The 22,612-nt window shown below is 37.9% G+C and overlaps 1 protein-coding gene across 3 annotated transcripts in view; it reads left to right on the plus strand.

Annotated features, from left to right (window-relative positions):
• ELL2 (elongation factor for RNA polymerase II 2) overlaps positions 1 to 22,612 on the plus strand; it is a 72,910-nt gene that overhangs the window by 44,394 nt on the left and 5,904 nt on the right. For all 3 annotated transcript variants that reach the window (XM_072790579.1, XM_072790570.1, XM_072790580.1), the window contains 7 exons: positions 3,173 to 3,336; positions 10,138 to 10,397; positions 13,513 to 13,637; positions 13,793 to 13,880; positions 15,838 to 16,408; positions 18,939 to 19,005; positions 22,366 to 22,537. In XM_072790579.1, coding sequence (XP_072646680.1) covers positions 3,173 to 3,336; positions 10,138 to 10,397; positions 13,513 to 13,637; positions 13,793 to 13,880; positions 15,838 to 16,408; positions 18,939 to 19,005; positions 22,366 to 22,537 — 1,447 coding nt within the window. The remainder of the gene's footprint in view (positions 1 to 3,172; positions 3,337 to 10,137; positions 10,398 to 13,512; positions 13,638 to 13,792; positions 13,881 to 15,837; positions 16,409 to 18,938; positions 19,006 to 22,365; positions 22,538 to 22,612) is intronic.

Here is a 22,612-nt window from a genome sequence, read left to right on the forward strand (position 1 = left end):
AGTCACTTACAAAATGCTACATGATGCAGCAGGAAAAATGAAACCGTTATTGTGAGAAAATTGGGGTAAAGACAGTAGTATGATCCAAGTGTGTTTTATAAAAGTATGATCCAACTATGAAAGTGTGATTTAAGATGCTTTATAAAATGGTTTTATAGAAGTATAAATTGAAATTTGCCACTGTGAAAATAAAAGCCCTGAAACTTTGAGTTCTCAACCTGGCAAGCAAATTTTTTTTATGATTTTGTGTTCCACCTTTTCTGTTCAATTGAATTTTTATTTTCCCCATGGATCTTGTCTCTGCTATAGTTCAACTTCTCCTTGAACCTCACTTTTATCATATCTAAAATGGAGGAAATCCCAAAGTTAAAATTACCTTTCAAAAATTCTTTAAATCTGTCCATTCACAGCCTTGTATATGCCTATTATAGGAAACTGAGCCAGGCTAGATAAAGACTCTAGGAATGCTTACATGCATATGTCAAAGAAATTAAACTTCTAAGGTAACTCTGTTGAAAGGGGATGAGTGGACAGTCCTAGAGAGTATCTTCTTGCCTACAGGGTTTAGCTCTATTTTGTTTAATAGATCTGTTTCTTGACTTTGAATGGTATAAGCTGTAACTTCATCACGATTGGCAATAAGTTGAGCTTGTTCTCTCTATTTAAATTACTCAATAAATAAATTAATAATTTCCGGGGAGGAGATGGTGAAGTTCAAACTTCCTGCCACCAGAACTTCATACCGTAATCTTTTTCTTCCCACTTCTCCTCCTCCATCCCGCTTCCTCTGAGGGTTAGACCTTCCTCCTTCGCTTCCCTGATTTTTCAGCATTCATACATGCTCAAGTGTGTTGCATAAAAAAATGAAAAGAAAAGCAAAAGCAACTTCCATTGCACTTACTCTGAAATCTGGCTTCATGCTTCATTCAACTGAAACATGCTCCCCCAACAGGGCCTTGACCTCCTTGCCACTGAATCCACTGGATGCTTAGTGGGTCCTTATACTCCTGGACTTGTTGCCAGCATTTTACACTGTTGACCACTCTGATTCTTGAAGCATTCTATTCCAGTGGCTTCCATGACACGTTACTCTTTGAATTTCCCCTTACCTCTTTGGCTATACCTTTTCAGCCTCCTTGGTCTTCTTTTCATCTTCCTCTTGCTTATTTTAAATATTAGTGTTCTTCACAGTTGGTTCCCTCCTTAGACCTCTCTTCATTTCCTCAAAGTCACCATGTCCAACACCGCATTCATTTTCTCTCTTCCAGCCCTACCTCAGTGCCTCAATAAATGGTAGCGCCACACACCTAGTAGACTGGGTATGATCTTTTAACTTGTTTCCATCTCTACCTGCAGCTAATCACTTCCAAACCCTGTCAGTTTTTTCTGTTCACTATGTCTGGAATCCGCTTACTCTTCTGCATTCATATTGCCCCACACCAGTTCAAGCTCTCCTTGCCAGTAATCCATCAGTAGCCTCCTAAGTGGTCTCCTGCTTTCCCTTTTGTGCCCTCTATCTCCCAATCTGTTCTTCATCCAAACTGATCCAGATATTTCATCCAGGATGAGATATTTTCTCTCCCCTGTTTTCAGCCTCTGTTTTTCTTGGGACTAAGTCCAAAATCCTCCATAGCCCTATGTGATCTTCTTCTCATGCCCTTCAGCCTCATCTCTAATTGTCCTTTTCACCTTTCTTTGGCCAAACTGAAAACTTCCTCCTTGCTTCTCCTAGGGCAGCACAGGTTAGTTCTCCTCCCAGAAAATGTCTTTCCCTCCCCACCCCACACCCCCACAGCCCCTGTAGACATCTCTCTAGATCAGCTTCGGCATCACTCCCTCTAGGAAGCCTTTGCCTTGTCCATGATCCAAGTGAAGTACCTTCCTGGGGGTTCCCTGCCCCCCTGCCATTTGCCACACTGTGTCATAATTTCCAGTATGTTCATCCTTGTCACGCACTAGACAGCCCTTGAAATGACCACATCTGTCTTAGTCCTGGTCTCAGTCTGACCCTCACATATTGCCTGGCCTAATAAATATCTTTTGAGATTTATTCCCTGCCTAATGAATATCTTTGAGATTATTGAACTGTTTTTTTAAATAGCATTTATACAGTTATTAGAAATTTATAAAAATTTTATCCTATTTCTTAGCATCATAACAAAGCTAGTTTGGAAATAGAGTATCAGAGCTATAGTGACATTTTCATTACTTCCATATTCCAGTCTGTTTTAAGGCCATAGTAATTTCTTTTTAAAATACCAGTGTAGGGACACCTGGGTGGTTCAGTCAGTTGTCTACCTTTGGCTCAGTTCATGATCCCAGGGTCCTGAAATTGAGTCCTGCTTTGGGACCCCTGCTCAGCAAAGGAGTCTCCTTCTCCCCTCCTCATCTCTCCCTGCCGCTGCTCATGCTCTGTCTTTTGCTCACTCTCTCTCAAATAAATAAAATCTTTAAAATAAATATATAAATTTTAAAAAGATAACATGATCCCTTAATATTAGCGTAATACTTTGAAATAGAGCCATCTTCTGGGCTTCATAATTTTTTTAAATAAGAGTTTTTCAAAAAATATTTATAAAAATCTCTTGACCAGTACTTTCTTTAATATTACACACACACACAAACAGGTCATCTTATGTAGAGATTTAACAAAATGGTAAATAGAGTCTACGAATGTTTAAGATATTTGGGCTAATAATAAATCGTAAATGTTTGGCAATATTTTGCCTGAAAATAAATTATCTTATTAAAGATAGCATTACAGTGGGTCTGTTTCATCTAGTCAGTTCTAAAGCATGCATATTATGGTTCCTCTAAAAGTAAACTTTAAACATTTTTCATATCAGTGGTAGATAATTTTTTATAAAATGAAAGATCTACAGTGCTCATTGAGTCTGTGGTCCTCAATACAAATACTAATTTTATCCAAAATTTTACAGATTGGGCTTCTAAGAGTTTTACCTATTAAAAGTGTAGGGGGAAGGAAGTGGTTATAGAATGGAAAGGAATTTAAATATTTTACATTTCAGCATTTTGAATTATTAATATTAGTTACTTCCAAATTGCAAAGCTATTATTAGGGCTACTGATTTTAGAATTATACAGTTCTCACTTGCCTTTATTGTGGAAAATGAGGGATATCTCATAACAAAGCCATCGTCTTACTTGACAGCTCTGGAGCCTCCCAGCTCAATTGCCTGGGATTTATACAAGATAAAATTACAGTGTGTGCAACAAACGACTCGTATCAGATGACACGAGAAAGAATGACCCAGGCAGAGGAGGAATCCCGCAACCGAAGCACAAAAGTTATCAAACCCGGTGGACCATATGTAGGTTTGTATAGATATCGTTCTCCTTCTCACTGATTGATTGGAATAATTCAAGACCACTGTAGGTAAATACTGGTAATACTAACTTAATATTAACACAGAATTAGTTTCCAGAACATTTTGAATAACATAGTCAAAAATCATCTGTTCTCTTTATACCAATAATAAACTGAACAGATAGAAAAGTTCTACTTTCATAAATCTGGAATCCTTTGTTACTTTTACAATGTTGGGATCCGGTCCTGTTACTTTGCTATGTAAGTTTGTGATAGTGGTACCGTTGTGTGTTCTTTGACACTGAACAATGTATTCAATGATGGACTGTATAGGTCTTGTTTGGCATATTTGTAGGGTTATTTTTACAGTAAAATCTATTAGTAGATTTTAAGGTTAAGAGTTTTTCCATTAGTAGAATTTCAGAGGATCTCTGCACAAGGAATTCTTATTGCAAAATATAAAACGTGCTTATAGCAAAGCACGAGGGTGATGCCTTTTTGGTACCTAGCTTGTGATGTCATTCACGGATTCTCATCTTCATCTTTCCATTAATTAAGAAGCTGCCCCAGCCCCATCATCTTTATCATCAACTCACTCAAATATCCATCAGACTGAAGGGTAGTAAGACCTGACCAGCAAGATGAGTCTCTCCATTATGAGCAGTGACCCTAACAATTTTAGAGTTGATTGGCAGTGACTATTAACAGTAATAGGAAGAATTATCAGGAGTGAAGATGAGCTCTTTGAGGCTTTGGTCAGCTTAATAACATAAGTCATCATAGGTAAATGATAGAAAGATAGTAATTTGAAAATATAAATGCATATAAAAACAGTCTCTTGAATAACCAAATTCTTTAATCAACATCATTCCATGGCTTGGTATAATTTTACTTCTGTATTTTCCCATTGCTGACCAGCTACAGTACATTCAGCTTTGAGAAACTCCACTGGTGTCTTTAATAAGTATTTCTTTGGAACAAAGCCAGTGCTCCTGGGACTTGGTGCTTAGCTTAGATACATTTAGTTTGGTTTAACAACAATTCATGGCTTCCCCAGGTATCTGTACCCACGGGGTCCAGTCCCAACCCAGTAAGTTACCAGCAGTGAGATTTTTCATCTTCCCTTTCCTGCTGAATGAGGTAACAACTTCCAACCTCCTTTCTTGCTCTTTATTCTCACAAGTAACTTTTCTCTGCAATAGGCTAAATCTCAAATTGTTTTTGAAATGTACAAGATGTACCACAGTTAAATTTAAGTATGAACAATGAACTTGCTGTCCCTATTGCTTTGAAAGTATTTTTTTATTCTGTCCAGTACCACCATTTTATAAACAGTGAGACAAGTTGGTGTGTTTGATAAAGGAATAGAAGACTGAAGCCATCAAAATGATATTTTTGTCTCAACAGAACTAGCTGAAAAACTTTACCTTGATTTATTCCAAAGTTTGCCAATCAGCAGTGACCACTGTATCTTTCTACTGAATGACCCTTGGGCATCCCCTCTGGTCACGAATGTGTCTGTTTTGATAGGGTCAGGTATAGTTTATCTGCACAGCATGTTACACAGCAGATTTTTCCACACCCATAATCATCTAATGCATGCTCTTCTTAATAGTACAGGAACTGTAGAACTTGCAGGGTTTCTTCAAGGCACTACAATTTTTTTACATTTTTTAGGAGTGACCATGTAAAATTTGAGGTTATCTAAACTTTAAACTTGAGCCATATTACATCCATCCCATTCTCAGACAGGTTAGCCTGCCTTCCTATGCACACACATGCATTTGCCCCATGAGCTGTCTCTGCCGTAGTCCCTGCCAGCCAGTATACTGCACTCTGCTGGGTTCTCGGTGCCCTGGTCACTCACCAGCACAGTACATCGATCTTCTCTGGTCCTCCATCTTGTCTTTAACCTCTTTGGCCTTTTGTCCTATGCGTCACATAACCCAGCTCCTTTTAACTTTTCTTAAGATGGTCTGTATACCAACCCTTTAATTATTTTTATTGCTGTCCCTGGACTGCCTTCATTTCTTCACCTCAGAATTCAAAACTTTGATTTTTTTTTTGTTTTTACTTTGTTATGGCATGTTTTGACCTTTTTCTTCTAATCTTACCCATTGCTAGTCCTTTACCATGTTTCTTTCCTTTGAGGTGGCTCAATTTGTAACTGCCTGCTTTTTTTTTTAGTACCTCAGGACTATATGACTCATTCATTTCTTTTAAATGCTAGTCATTCAGCCTTCAGTACTATTACCCAACACTTATGGAGAGCTTGCTGTGCACAAGACACTGGTTAGCACTATACATGAAGTTACTCACTCAGATCTCAAAACCATCCCATGAGGGAGGTTATGATTACATCTCCATTTTATGTGTCATGTAATTGGTATCAACAAGTAGCAAATGATACAGATTTGGCCTTTTAACAAATTGTATTATTTTCTTAAGACAATAGGAGATACCTCTTTAGCTCATCATTGAGTATATAATATGAAATGATACCAGGAGCTCACCTTTGCCACCTTTAGAAATATCAGCAGAACAAGGCTTCTCTCATCAGTGTCAGCCCAGGTAGAAGACAAATAGGAATAATTCTGGTCTCACTGAAAGGTTGTGGTTGACATAATTCCAGGCCAAGCCTCTGGCAGTTGAATTAGGGCACAAGCCCTGTTTAAGGGGATAAAGACTATACTCCTAAGGGTCACCCAGGAATATGAGCTTTTACAACTCTTGTAGACTGAAAAAATACAAACTCTATTTTGCATGTGTGGGGGGCAGGAGAGTCTTTAACCTGGGAAACACCATTAGTTCTTCAGAATATTTCCACTTCTAGTCGTGACATTTATATCAGTGGTGAGTACTGTTGTGTTACAATCCTTTCACTTTGTTTTAAAAAAAAAAAACTCCTATCACTAATTACCACTGCTTCCATTTACCAATATGTCTGCTCACTGATTTCTACCTAAATTCTGGAACTTTATTGAATTATAAATTTTTATTACATGCTAATATTTATTTAGGTGTATAAACAAAACCCAAACAACCTAATTTCTAGGATTCTTTTTCCAATTTTCCAACACCCCCCCCCAATCCTCTTTATTTATAATGGGTTGATACATGTGTGAATGACCTTGGACAAATCATTTAACATCTGTGGACTTTAATTTTCTCAATTATTATATAAGGGGTATTTGAACTGGATAACATCGAAGGTCCTTTGTATTTCTAACATTTTGTGACTATTAGGTATATATATATTTAGATAATGAACCTTTCACGGGAAAAAAGAGCATAAATGTCAAATGGTGGAGATGATTTCCTTTGCAGTGGATTATGTATTTAATGATGACAGTCACCCCATCATCAAGGTCCTGCCAGTTTTTTTTAAAGCATTGGGTCAGTGTTGCCAGGGCTTCTGGTCAGGTTCCACAGAACAGAAAAAACAACCGCAGAAGATGGCTACAGCCCCTGCTCTCTTTCTATTGTACTGTTTTAACAACTTCCTTTTAGATTGTTTACTCAGAGCCTCTAGACAGAGGGATAAATACTTTTACCATCTCATATTAAATGGAGATGCTAGAAGTGGACTCCTTGTTATGAAACAGTGGTTCAGATATAGTCCCAGGTTACCCAACTGTCAGACCCACTGCTGCTGTTTATATAAGGAGCCCAGGGAATTGATTAGCAGTTGGGTCTGGGAAGAGAATTAGGTTCTCCCACCGGCTTTATTAGAAGGTCTTTTCTGAGGCAAATGTAAAAAAATAAAAATAAAGCTTTCTGCCCACTTTGAACCTGACATTTTCTTGCCTTACTTTTCTATTTTTCCTTTAGCATCTCAGTTCTGTAACTATTTAGAGCACTGATTTTTTTTCATCTATAGCTTGTCTTACCTTAAACCAGAGGACTCCTTCCTGGTTGAATAGGCACAGACTAATGGGGAGGCAACAAACAAGTGATCTTTGCATAAAACTCATTTGGCCCAGTGTGCCTGGATTGCTCTATCCATTTAAAGGAAAAAAGAGAGTGGGGCATCTGGCTACCTTAGTTAGTAGAACATGCAACTCTTAATCTCTGGGTCCTGAGTTCAAGTCTCAAGTTGGGCATAGAGCTTACATTAAAAAAATAAATAAATAAATAAATAAATAAAAGATAAAAGGAAAAATGAGATAAAGGTAGAGTGAGGGTACTAGGGTTTAGGAGATTCATGTACCAGTAACAGCTTAGCATTAGGCCCCAGGTGAGACTCCACTGCTGTCATATCCCTGACCAGATTCTAATTTCTTGTTGAACATTATACTTACACCCATCTTAGGGGCAAAATGAGCCTCCCTTATTTGTCTGCCCTGTGCTTACTTCAGAGAGGGGCCAGGGTAAACTCAGGAGACCTTGGGGGCTCTCCTGAGACTGAGGATCAGAGGTGGGTCAGACACACAGAGGAGGGAGGGCAGCCTGCAACACACTGGTAGTACTGTCAGTTTTTGTTTCTATTTTTATTTGCCTTCCTTTCTGGCTTAAATTCATTCTAAAAGATCAAACATGGTATGTGTGAGCCTAGCTAAAAAACATTCTCTGTCCACTCCTCCCTAGAGAAGAGTGGTGGGGAGGGTTCCATAGTCAGCTTTGTTTGGGGAAGTAGAAGCTACAGGTCTCAAAGAGGAGGGAAGTGTGGAATTTATAGGCATTTCCTAAACTTTTGTGACCCTGGCTTTATTCCCCCACACACAAATTTCCTATTAAAATTCCAGGGAACAGTACTGTTTGTTAATACCGTTACAACTGAGAAGTGGTAGACTGAAAGGTTTGCATTTGTCACATTAGAACTTTCAGTGTTTCTTCAGATCCTGGCAATGTGGGAATACCACATTGATTCTGGCTCCTCTGCTGTCTACTTGTTACCTTACTGACATTCACTTTGACACTTTGCTAGTCATCAAATACTGATTCAAAGTCTGCTAGGGAACAAATCAGCCACAGCCCTGCCCATGTGCAGCTTACAGCCTAACATGAAGCAATGGCAGACATCAGGTGTTTGTTCATTAAAAAAAAAAAAAAAAAACAAAAAAAAACCTTTCCCACAAAGAAGTACATGTAGGAAAACTAGGATACTAATAACAGAACCCTTTCAAATGCTAATTGAGCACTTTACCATCTGAGCTTATCCCATTGAAAGCCTCAGTTTTCTCATCTGTGACATGACCATGCCTATTTTGTCAGGTTACTGTGAGGCTTAATGTGTATAAAGGTTTTTAGCACCGTGTCCCCACACCACCATGTAATTGGTTCATGGTAAATATTAGTTCCCTGCCCATCTGACACTGATCTAGCTATCTCTAAATTAAGAAAACTACAGAAACCAGATCTAAATCTTAGGTACCTTAATAACTTTTCTTATCACTGGGCAGTGTTCCTTTAATTTTGAGTTCCTTTGTTGTGCACTATTTTGATCCGATACTTGCAATTCATTATGTCCGGACAGTAGAGAAATACAAGAGCCAGTGAGATATTTCCTTTCCCCTTTATTCTAGACAGGATTGTGTCAAACAAACAGCACCTCTGGCTAGGCCTCAGGACCCCAGTATGGACAGAATTACTGTTCAGTAAAAACTCCTGCCCCATTAAGCCGTTTTCACACCAGACCAGACCAGACAGACCACAGCACTTAAGAGACTGCTTTTACTTACCCATTGATTCTACTTGCTAGTATTGTTCCAGATGCACTTGCCCTACATTGTATGTCATTACCAGCTCCCCTTACTCTTTAACCAGAGGGCACAGCTGGAGGTTTAGAGTGTACTAAAGGTGCTAAAAGATTCCACCTTAGAAACTATAAAATGAGGGTCTTAAACATTTTAATTCTGGTTTTTTCTTCAGCAAGCAATGGTTACCAGGTTTTGTCAGTGACAAGCTATGTCCTAATGGCTCTACACATCCACATAGTATCCAGGTCACTTCAGCCCGCAAATATTTTCTAGAAGTAGCCACTTGCCACTTACCAATGTTAAGTATAAGCAGAAAATGGGTTAATTACCAAATGGCAGTTGCATGGCAGGAATGATGTGAAGGCCTCCTTTTTGCCATTTTCTGTTGCTCTAATTCACCTGTGTAGTCTTAGCCCTGCAGTAGAGATGTCTGCTTGTCTGGCCCTCTCAGACTGTTTTGAGGTTGATTGGTGTTGGTTTTGGTTTTGGTTTTTGACTCCTAAAATTTGTTATGGCTTATTAAAAAGGAGTATGTCTAGCGTATGCCCTTCTGGGTGTTGACTTCAAATAATGCCCTGACTCCCCTCTTTGTGGTTTCTGAATCCGTGAGATTAAAGTAATTTCCCAGCTCAGCCAAAACTAGGTTCTTAGTGAAATACAAGTATTTCTCATGTTTCACATTTGCTATATTCATGTCTGGCAAAGAAATGACATATAATATGTAGATTTAAGTTCTGTAAATAGCATAGAAAAACATGGAAATTACTTTATTTCCACTTAATATGAACTACCTAGGACTTTAAAATTTCTAGTCTGTTGCTACAGTGTGTTTCACTAATGCACCATATGTAGCTAAGTGACCAGAATAAGTCTATATACATATTTATTCCAATAAATGGTTCTATCAAAACAATGTCAAATCCATAATTTTAGGCCATTTTTTCAAAATGCTTTCTGTTTGTATACTCTCTTTAAAGTAAAAACTGAAATAAAGTAGCCTTAATTCCCTCCAGATATAAAGAAGTACCTAAATCAGAGTTGAGGAAACTGAGATGCTCATTATGTTCTTACCTGCGAATATGTAACAATGTCATTTCCCCTGGACTTTAGGGAAAAGAGTGCAAATTCGGAAAGCACCTCAAGCTGTTTCAGATGCAGTACCTGAGAGAAAACGGTCAACCCCCATGAATCCTGCAAATACGATTCGAAAAACACACAGCAGCAGCAGTGTTTCTCAGCGGCCATATAGGGACAGAGTGATTCACTTACTGGCACTGAAGGCCTATAAGAAACCTGAGCTGTTGGCTCGACTGCAGAAAGATGGTGTCAATCAAAAAGACAAGAACTCCCTCGGAGCAATTCTGCAACAGGTGAGACACATGGAGAGAGTTCCTTCCCTGTACCTTCTTGTTGAGAAGCTCATTTTAAAAGTCTTCTTATTGTTATTTGAGGTAGAGAAATTTCAGGATTATCTTGATCAATGGTGTATTAATTATAACTCTTGAATACTAAGTCATCTTATTTTAAACATTTAATTAAAAACTAATTGAACTGTAGGTATCTCTAGTAGGTTTTATAAATTAGAGGGTACTGAATTGTTGAATTTTAAAAAAAAATTAAGTTCAAGTCATTTTCTTCATTTGGATTAAACAAATTTTGTGCTTGCTTCGGCAGCACATATACTAAAATTGGATTAAACAAATTTTGCTCTGAAATTCCATAAAAAAAAGTAAGAAGTTTTTGTTGTCTGTTTTTTGGTCTTGAATCACCTAAACTATTGCTGTAATATTGATTCATTTATGTATGTGAGGTTGTATCAGTCTTTGGTTGGTATAAACTAGAATATTTTTACCTACCAGTTTTAAATGCGTCTTGCCCTGCACACTCTTTCTTTACTCTGCCTTTTCCTACCACTGAGAATGCTGAGATCATTCACTTGTCTTCATTAAGGGATATGAATGAGTATTAGCTTTGATCAATTACCTTAATATCGCAAACTTCAAGTGTAAAAGCAGATCATGAATTTTTTTTTTTTTTGAAGTCACTAATTTGTCAGACTATAACTTCCTATACTTTCATACTGATTTTTGGTCATAAATGTTGATTAGCATTCGAATCAAAAGATACTTTTCTCCAAAGCAGTAACATTTCCAAAGTTCTTAAATTTCACCATTAAAAAATACAGACTTACAGGTTTTCATTAATTCAAAAAATAACACTTTTAAGCCTTTTTTCACCTATTCCCTTACATTCAAGTCATGATACTAAAATGTTTTGAAAGAATAAAACCAAAATTTCCAGTTCTGGATTAATCAATCTCCAACATCTTGGGCATTCTCAAGGATCTTAATTAAATTACTTGAGTACTTTTTGGAAAAACTTAATTTAAATCCATATGTCACATAACAGTTTTAAGAGCTCAAAAGACAGGATGAAAGAATGAATAAAGATGAGAATGCATGTGTTTTCTTTAAATTTTTTATTTGGGGACAGAGGGAGGTTCAGGTTACAAATCACAAAATACCTGGTGACTGAATCTACAGAAACGTTGTAAATGATCTCCTAGGTTGGAGGATAAGATGACAAAATGATGGCAAAGGCAATTTTTTTTTTTTTTTTTTTTTGGCAAAGGCAATTTATTCACGAAGAGGCTACTACTGGTGTCAGTAGTTATGTGATTATGTATATGTATGTAGACAATAAAGATTTTTAAAAGTAGGTGTGCTTAACTCAGCCACAAATGGGACATAAGTATCATTAGTGTTGATCATTTGGCAGAATCTAGAGCATAGTCTCATCCTAACTGCAAGTTAGAATCTTCTGTAGAACTTTTTAAAAATGCCAGTGTGTGCACTCTTACCCAGCCCACTGACTATACATTGGTCTGGGATACCCAGATACTCAGACTGAGCCATTGACTGAGATGAGAGGGATGGCAAAGGAACAAGTGTATGGAGGGGAATCAGGAATTCTGTTTGGAAGGTGTCTCTTAGACATATCCAAATGGTGATAGATGTTCATTAGTTACATGTAAGGGTCTGGTGTTCGGAAGATAGTTGGAACTGGAGTTATAAATTGGGAGATAGCAGCGTATCAATTGGCTATTGAAAGCTTTAGAGCTGGGGCACCTGGCTGGCTCAGTTGGAGGAGCACTATGGCTCTTGATCTCAGGAGCTTGAATTTGAGCCCCACGCTGGGTGTAGAGATTACTTAAATAAGAAGAGAAAAAGAAAGCCTAGGGCTGAAGGAAGTATCTTAGGAGATGATGACAATGAAGAAAACAGGGCAGATAATAGGTCCTAAGCATTCCAGCATATAGAGAAGAATGCACAGAAAAAGATAAGGAAAAAAGAGGGAAGAGGAGGAAAGCAGGGCAAGGCCCCATTATGAAGCTTAGAGATGAGGCTGGGTGTTGTTGGTCTATGTAGTCCTGAGGATAATAAGAAAACTAAGCATTGTTGGTATTTTTTCCACTTTGAGAAATCTGGTTGTGTCTCATCTTAATGTATTTGCAAATTTGAATCCTAAGCCTACTATTTTCTACTTTATTAAACAGCATTAACATTAGCTTAATGTTAAGCTGTAAGAAAAGCATAAACTACCATGATATATTTGATAGTACTTTATTTTTAAAAAGACACAGAAACAAGTGAAGTTATTTAAAAAGACCATTCTGGTAGGAAATGATAGGAAGGATGCCTTTCTGCCAGACTTAAAAAAGGACTCTTGGTTTGGCACCTGAACTCATACATTTGTATCGTTAATGGAATCTAGGCCTGGACACTCTAGGAATTGCAGTTACACGATAGAAAAAGATTACACTTAAGATTAAACTGGCTGACTAATGACAGTAGTTTGGGGGTTGTTTTGCTGTATGTTCCCATTTGTTGGTTTTCGGGAATTTCAAGGACTTTGAATAAGTGGATCTTCAGGAGAACTGGCAACTACAAGAAGCAGCCTTAGCAAGCCAAGAAATGACAGACAAGGACATCAGAATTGATACTATTTATGGAGATAATTTCTGCTGATTACTGAAGGGAAAGTTTATAACCCAACATTTGGGCACTCTTTGGTTTCTACTTAATACAAATGACCAAGGATTTTTACTGTGATTCAAAAGTAATGGAGTTAAAGACCAGAAGTTAATAATGAAGTTGTTAAACCTAACTCTAAAACTAGAAAAACCTGATTTAAAAAAGTAAAAATAAATAAACCTCCCTCCACTCTTTGCCTAATGTAGGCTGTTGGAATAGAAATATGACATGAAGTGGATGTTCAAGGAAAAAATACTTAGCTACTTATACAAAGTTTTAATTTCCCAAATGAAGTCAAACAGCATTTATTGAGATCTGGCATATGCAAAACTAGCAGTCCCTTTGGAACCAATTGGTACAGTTATTTTCACTGTAAATGCAAAAATGTTGCCTGTTTTGGGTTAGAAAGTAGCAAAAAGATCTAATGCTGTGTTTTCACACCATGTACCAGGTAGCCAATCTGAATCCAAAGGACCTCTCATATACTTTAAAGGATTATGTTTTTAAAGAGCTTCAAAGAGACTGGCCTGGATACAATGAACTAGACAGACGGTCATTAGAGTCCGTGCTCTCAAGGTAAGTTTTTTTTTTTCTTTAAAAATGGTGCAAATAAGTAATTATTTTAGTCGTTATTGTAAGACATTAAGAAGGAAGAGAGAAGCAAAGGTAAACTTTTTATCATGAGCATTTGAAGATTCTCTCCATAATTGGAACCTGTGTATCCTTTACAGAAAACTAAATCCATCTCAGAATGCTGCCAGCACCAGCCGTTCAGAATCTCCTGTATGTCCTAGTAGAGATACTGCATCTTCTCCTCAGGTATTCATAAAATTATATAATCATAGCCCTGAAATGAACCTCAGAGGCCACCTACTTCAGGTGGTCTGATTTGTGCTCGAGAGAAGTGAGGCCCAGAGAAGCAGCATAGCTTGCCTACCCAAAGTCACATGGCTAGTTAGTTCACGGCAGAGCTCCGTCTAGAATTCAGGTCCCGGCTCACAGCCCAGACCTCTTTTTCCTTACACAAGCACTGTTTGACAAAGTGCTTAATATCTACTTTGCTTTTCTATATTTAAAGTTTACATTGTATTATAAGATTATCTCCTTTTCTATTAGGTCACTAACTAGAAGATTTACCTAGTCCCATATCCTATCTCAGATTATACAGAAAATAGAAGATATTTAATACTATCTGAAACATGTTCAAGAAAACTATTTTGGGGGGAAAATGTTTTTAAAACAAGCAAATAAAAAAAAAAAATCTCTCTTTCATACAGGTCTCCTTAACATACTTTCTTCAGTTAGATCCCAGTCACAGTACTCCATTTAGACCTCAGCTCTTTCCAGCTTAAAGTTTCCCCTAAGTGATTCCTTGGTTCCCTGGTTCGGGGACTGACAATGAGACAGACCTATCTACTCCAGTGCTATTGATCAAGTGCTCCTCTCTCTGGACCCTCCTCCCAGGGATTAGGAGATTGAAAACATGTGTGAGAACAGTAAGCATGCTGTGGGCAAAAGGCTATTGATACATTGAAAACTGTTAGAGGGGATCCCTGGGTGGCGCAGCGGTTTGGCGCCTGCCTTTGGCCCAGGGCGCGATCCTGGAGACCCGGGATCGAATCCCACGTCGGGCTCCTGGTGCATGGAGCCTGCTTCTCCCTCTGCCTGTGTCTCTGCCTCTCTCTCTCTCTCTGTGACTATCATAAATAAATAAAAATTAAAAAAAAAAAAGAAAGAAAGAAAACTGTTAGAAACCTATTGTGAGGAGCAGAGGAAGAACAAAATAAAAGCAATTATGTCCTTGTGTGTACATTGTCTATAGAAGCCTCACTTTTAATGCCAGCTACCATGAAGTTATTTGTACTCTGATCTAATTATGTAATGGCTGCCAAATCGATGATACTAAATTGAAAACAGAATAAATTAATGGGATGATTAGCTATTATTTTCTTTCAGCTGAAGTTTAGGCCACATCTTTACATTGGATATATGATTTGTACTTTTCAACTATCTGAATTTCCTTTTCAATTTAAATATTGTTGCTGGATTGGGCTAGCACTAGCATAATTTTTTTTTAATTTTTGAAATTAATTCCTTATCATTTTAGTGGACTAGTCATTGAGACTTAAACTTTCCAATCCTTTGAAGAGATATACTTACAAAGGAAGAAACTGAATAGCATTGCATCAACGATGGAGATACTTAGAGAAATTCCTTTGAAAGTGCTGCCTGTTCCCATTTGAAGACAAGTGAAATAATAAATAACAGCCAAAATATTTATAACTGGAGCATCTTAACACATTAGAGGAGATTAAATAAGTGTAAGCTTTTATTGCCCTTTGCCTCCCCTTAGTTCTGACAGCGTGAAATGGTACAAACTGCTTTCTCCGCTTTCTCAATATAACTAGGTCAGCTCTGGCTCACAGAGGAAGGAGGTTACCTCTATTTAATACTCTCTGAAGTGGTATAGTCCACATAGATTGGCATAGTCTCTCGAAGAACTTAAGAGTGCAGCTCTATGATCAGAAAGTATAAAGTACTCCAAGAAACATATTTGCCAGATTCTGTTTTTTTATGTTAGACGTGAAAATTTATTTCCCTTTTGTTTTTGTGGATTGTCTGTTCCTGCTTGAGCTTGCAGAATGGTTAACACAATGCCGATGATAAACTTAAGAATGAATAAAATCGTTCCGTTGTTCATGTGGTAACTGGTGATGCATGTGTTGAGTTGTCATACAAACTGGCTCGTTTTTTTTCTCCTTCCCTTCCCCTACAGAAACGGCTTTTAGATTCAGATTTCATTGATCCTTTAATGAATAAAAAAGCTCGAATATCTCACCTGACAAACAGAGTGCCGCCAACATTAAACGGCCATTTGAATCCCACCAGTGAGAAATCTGCTGCGGGCCTCCTGCCGCCCCCTGCAGCCGCTGCCATCCCTACCCCTCCACCGCTGCCTCCAACCCACCTGCCTGTCTCTAATCCTCCTCAGACTGTAAACTCTAACTCCAATTCCCCTAGCACTCCAGAAGGCCGGGGGACTCAAGACCTACCTGTTGACAGTTTTAGTCAAAACAGTAGTATCTATGAGGACCAGCAAGACAAATATACCTCTAGGACTTCTCTGGAAACCTTACCCCCTGGTTCAGTTCTACTACAGTGTCCAAAGCCTATGGAAGAAAACCATTCAATGTCTCACAAAAAGTCCAAAAAGAAGTCTAAAAAACACAAGGAAAAGGACCAAATTAAAAAGCATGACATTGAGATGACAGAAGAAAAGGAAGAGGACCTTAAAAGAGAAGAGGAAATTGCCAAGTTGAACAACTCCAGTCCAGATTCCAATGAAGGTATGTTTTACACTTGTAAAGCCAACTGCATGTGTTCAGTGGATGGGCAGTGCAGACTAATGATTGTGAGAGATTATGCTGTTTATAACTAGTATTGCTTTCTTATCAAATGACCTTCTGTTATTAATCTTAGTGTTGTGCTTTTGAGCAGATTTTTTTCTTGCATTTAACAGTGGTGGATTTCTGTCTCTTTTTAGCAAACTATTAAACAGTTTCTATATTTAAGAATAAGACGATAACATTTGAAAATGACTTTATTATCCTCTAGAGACCCTCTTCTAGAAGGTAGGCTATGTTGCTTTTTTCCCTGTCAGGGTACTGCACAACCTCAACATGACCTATTATATGCCAGTCTTGAACTAATTTAACCAGACATGCAATTAGTGATAAAAATAATTCTTTTCCTTCTTTGCCAAAGAAACAGGGTCACCCCTGCCTTAATTAATATTAACACAGGGGAAATGTCAAATTCTTTATAAAAACAGGCAAGGTAAGATTGCGTATGCAGATCCATCACATCATCTTTATTCAGAGCGAAAGCAGTTTTTCTTATGTAAGGCTGTTGGCAATTTGCTTGATAGAACTTAAATTCCTTTTTAATTTTAAGAACACTGTTCTAGTAAACTAGTATTAATTGTTACTAGTAAAATTTAACCATTTCAAGCTTTTGGAAACTTTAAAAGCCAGATAGCTAGAGATGCAAAGAAGCTTGTAACAATGCTTTATTTCTAAAGGAAAGCTAATCAGAAAGACCACTTACCTGAGGTGTAATGATCTTTGACACCTAGTGACAAAATTTTATTTTTCTTATTTAAAAGTTATCCTCTAAAACTTAATATCCCCCTGCCAGCACATCAGAGATTCAAGCCCATCATTTAGCGTTGTTGCCGGTTTTAAACCCAGCTGAACTAAAGCAAAATTCTCTAGGAAAATGCAACTTTAGAAAAGTTACTTTAATGAATAGAGTTTAAGGAGTGTTACATTTCTGTAATTTTCCCATAATACTAGAAGTCTGCAATCCTTAGATTTAACTGACCATTTTTACCACATGAGAGAAACTTTGCAGAATAGTATGATGCAGTGTCTTCATTGACCTGGATTGAGTATACTGCACATCAAAGCTTATCTGTTGAAATATTTAGATCAGTAGGGTACTGTATAGTGGCCCAAAAGGTAGCTGTAAGCTTTTCCCCTCAAATACTATCGTACTCAAATTTGCCAGGTCAGGAAAAGGCAAGAGGTAATAAAACTTTGTGTTCAGAGTTGGCAAGCCGTGTTCCTGGTTATATCCACACTTTCTACCCTGAGGTGGTGATTCTGAGTCAGCCTGGTGGTGCTGGGAGGACTGGATCCCATAAGTTGAGACCTACAGTAGAGTTTGAGTGAGACCTATTCTCTGAATCTGTCCCTGAGAATGTAGTACTTCTCAAAGCCAATTGAGATTATCACAAAATACTGAGGATGGATCCAGACCCACATCCCCTGAATCTGTTGAAATTTATCTGATGTCTGTGACAAAGAGGAAGCCAGGTGACATACACTTAATGCCTTTTCCTTTAAGACTCAGGCTGTCATAAAAACACAGACTCAGGCTTTAGTTGCACATACACGTGCGCGCATACATGTGACTATGAACAATAAGCCCACAGTCTGCATAATTTATTTAGTATTTAGTTTAAAATATTAAACCAAGAAATGACTAAATTTTCATTTTTGTTTACATTGAACATGTATGTTTTGCCAGCAGGCAGGGTTAGGATTTGAGTTATTAATTCTACCATGAAAGATAAAAAATTACCCTATAAAAGTCTAAATATACCCTCAGGAAATGGAGCATTCCCACAAACAGACTACTGACTGAGGGATTTTACACACTTTCAGAGCATAGCTCTGAATGACTGGCAGTCTACTTGTTTGTCTATTTATTTATTTTGTCCTCTTAAAAACGAATCCATAGTATTATGAGATGTAGAGATGAGAGGAGTGTAAATCGGGATTCAGTAATGACTTATTTTAAATTACTTTCAACTGATAGGGGAAGACTTGCTCACTGCTTCCTCTGTCTGCATACAAAAAGGGTAGGAATGAAATACAGTGACCAGAGCAGACTGCTACCTGACTTCATTGTCTCATCTGCCTTGTTTGAATCCTATGAAAAGTAGATGTTGATGTAAAATTTGTATCTTCCATTGTCTGGCTGCATCTGCCACCACAATCTTTGAATTGCTGGGCAGATGCCACAACTGTTATGGAAAGAATAGAAGATTGACCTTGGGTTAAGATGGAATTCCTTTATTGTGCAGACACTGCAGTAGCCAGGGCGCTTTCAATGCCTGGCGTCAGTTCTGCTGGCCCTGGTCATAGGGCCTCTATTGTTCGTGTTCAATTGTATTCCTTGCTCACTGTTGCTTATTGAGATGGAAGAATAGAATTTGAGGAAGAGTGTTCCAGATGTTTCTGATCTATTTTAGAATTATAGGCATTTTATAACCATACTGTTTGGTGAAAGCTAATTTTTTTTTCGTTGTAGGAGTTAAAGAGGGTTGCACTGCCTCCACGGAGCCTTCTTCAACAATTGAACTCCCAGATTATTTGATGTAAGTTCAGATGTCTGCCAATGGGAGAGAACTGTTTAATTTTAGAAAGTTTGCAAATTCTTTTCCCATAATTTGCAAATCAGAAAAGAGGTTCCAGAAATAGAGTCCTGGAGCCACCCCTGCATTTGAAAGGCTGCCATTAAGCCTGCTCGTCCCAAATCCACCCCTGTCTGCCTGAGCAGGTTGCGCCTCCCCCTGCTCTGAGCTCTGCTCCATGGCCTTTAAGTATAGAGAAGCCTGTCCTTTGTTCTGGGGCCAGGCCAGGCATTTGATTATGGAAGATTTCAGGGATCTGACTCTTCAAAGCTGACAGTCTATCAATGCACATTCACTTGTTCCCCCCAAAGAGAGAGTTTATTACTGATAAAGAGCTTAAACCTCCACAGTTCATACAAAGTGGAGATAGATGGATTTTCATTTCAATAAAACTCTGCCATCGAATTAATTTTAAGAGTAGAGAATAGTAAAATTTGATCATTCCACTTCAGTACTGGTTATAATGTTTGTCCTGTTATGGCAACAAGTTGCTAAACGCTGAGCTGGGGACATTTTTGTAACTGGTTATCACAGAAATTATAACTTGTACACATAATTCTAGCTTTTTCATAGACTCAAAGGCTTCTGGAAGAAGAAATAATTAAGTTGCAAGAGCCTGGAAAAATGGAGATTGGAAGAGCAAACAGATTTGGCTGTAGATAGCTTTGAAAATCAACAAATGGGCAAAATAATTTGAATGTAGATTGGAAAATGAACTCTGAGCTATATGAACACTTTTTCTCTCAGTAGCATCTCATAGTGGACAAAGTTAAACTATGCCGTTTAGCCCTCCATGTACCATGAAATATTCATTTCTAGAGTAGAGAACATTTTATACTGATAATGTGTTACTTTTGCTTAACAGTAGTGCGAAAGCTATACTTAATGGGGAATGATACAGCATGAAACCATAATGCTGGTTATCATCTCTTAACTAAAAAGAACCCAAGAAACCATGCTGAGTACTCTCTCATCTGAGGTGGTATGGTTTTAGAGTTCTGGGAGGGAGCTTTGGAAAGCAGCCGCCACTGAATTGGCCCAGGAAGGGTTGGTTGGGGGACAGCTCGTGGCTCCACCGATGAGGGGTCCCACTTCTCCTTAAAAGTCTTATGAAAGTTGGTCCCCTCCAAATGACAGCTGCAGTACTGTGCTCTCATTCTCTTATGATGGATTTTAATTCCCCTTTTTTTTGTAATGGTGATATAGATTGATTATATGTGACAAAATCACAGGGGGAGACTAAAAAATAATTCTAATCTTTTCCCTATGGATTTAGGATGTTGCTGTGTTTTGTCAGCTTAACCAGTTAGTTCTATATTTAAAAACTTGTTTTTAACTCCCTAATCTTAAGGATGGTTGCTGCATCTGCTTCAGCGTGTTTTGATGTTTGTCATGTTTCTGGCTGTTAAAAATCATGAAAGTACGTAACCTCTGTGATTGCTCAATTTATTTTATCCTGAAACTGATATAAAAACAGCAAATTTTCTTAAAATGGTGAGAAACCATGAATTAAAAAAAAAAAAAACACTGAAATTACAGAACTTAAACTTCCGGTTGTTTCGTAAGAAAACTAAAAAGGACATAATAAAACCTTAATGATCAGCCTCTGAATAATTCATACTTAAACTACAATATTCCTAATTTTTATATAATAAGAATACTTCTGTTACTTTTGTTTGTGAAATAGCCAAACCCTTTAAAAGTTTATTCCATCACTGCATAGGAACCAACTAGAGAACCGTAACAGTTTTTGTTAAAAACAGTGAAATGCTTTTCGTTAAAATGCCAGTATAACCAAATAATCTTCTATAATAGCAACACAGCTGTTGGCTAGTTTGGTATTTTTCCCTAAGGAAATTAAATATAATAATGAGGGTATAGACTTGGGTCTGATTTTGAGAAAGCAGGATATTTTATAAAGCAAATTAAGCCTAGTTTCACAAGCACTTTAGCCATTTTGCTTACATACACTTATCCCCAGGAACTTCTTTTCCTGCCCTGGGCTTCCTCTGGTGTGTAGTCAGGACAGCCCTGTCTAGGAGAGGACAGCTTGCTGCTTGGCTGGCCACGTTCCTTTTACAGCAAAGACACCAGCAGGACGCTTTAAATCAGCATACTACTGCTGTCTCAATTACACTTAGAAAAATAAACCTCCACAGTGTCTAACTCAGCATGAATAAAAATATTAATGGGGACATTAAGGTTGCTCAGTTGCATCACTTTTCTCACATTTCCAACCAGACATTTTGCTGTCTAAAACCATTTTTGTAGAGGACTGAACTCCAAGGTTTTCCCACAGTCAAGAATATATGTGCATGCCTGGGGCATGCTGAACCACCTGATACCTGCCTGAAAATTGCTTTCAAATCTCAATTTTTAATCTCAAAAAGTCCAGGGAATTTTGCATTCTGTAATAGGAACACAGAGTACAGAGACCCAGGCCAGACTTTGGTGTGATCCCACTTCCCAGAACCACAAATAATATTAACTTTGTCGTAATAATAAAATGCAGTTTTAATTTGCTTACTGCTGAGTAAACTGACACTGGGAAAATGGCCTTCACTCACCAGTTTCGTAGAGTTATTCACAACCTGAAGTAAAACAGGTTTATGACATTTTTATTAAAGTAAATTAGAATAATAGTAGACACTGTTCAGTTACAGACTATGATACTTAAGTGTTGAAAAAGAACTAGAGAAATATGCTTTTTTTTCTTTCTTTTTCTAGTCTCTCATTTCAAAAGAGACAATTACTCTTTTGTATTTTATACATTTGCCTAGTCAAACGTGGGAGGAAAGAAGTAGAGGGAACAAGCCAGAGGCACCTTGCTGGCAGCAGGTGTAAACGGTCAAAAGGCAGACTTCCTCATATAAAGCAGCAGATCTAGAGAGAGCTTTGACTTCAGCATTTAGTGACTATGTGACACTCTCTGGTTTCATGTCACTCACCAACTCCTGTTTCCATGTGACGCAAAACAGATGGGTTGGCCTCTGCCGCTAGTGTAGTAGTGAATTATTTTGGATAGAGAAAGGCTTAGAAAGCCAAATCTAGGTAAGTGTTGTTTTCTAGTCACACTTCAGTTCCACTGCCAGCATGTCTTTTTCACATTTACTTTCCTTCACTGACGGTCTTAAGCTCTCCTGTGGGATAATTTCACCTGGAGGTTGTCTGAAGGAGTGACATGGCACCAAACAGTGACAGACCAGCATTCAATGTAGGGAAACATGCTTGGATGCAGTTTCTAAGTATTGGGTTTAAATGTAAGATGTGAATGATGTTGACTATAGTCTCTTTTCATTTCTCTCATTTCTTTATTCTTTTTAGAAAATATATTGCTATTGTCTCCTATGAGCAACGCCAAAATTACAAGGATGACTTCAATGCTGAGTATGATGAGTACAGGGCCTTGCATGCCAGGATGGAGACTGTAGCTAGAAGATTTATCAAACTAGATGCACAACGAAAGCGGCTTTCTCCAGGCTCAAAAGAGTATCAGGTAAACATGTTTGCTCCTAGATAGGCTGACTTCCATATTTTACCCTATTGGTTCTCTCCTGGCCCTTCCCTAGGC

This window comes from Canis lupus, chromosome 2, assembly GCF_048164855.1.
Source record: "Canis lupus baileyi chromosome 2, mCanLup2.hap1, whole genome shotgun sequence".
In the NCBI taxonomy this organism is placed as follows: domain Eukaryota; kingdom Metazoa; phylum Chordata; class Mammalia; order Carnivora; family Canidae; genus Canis; species Canis lupus.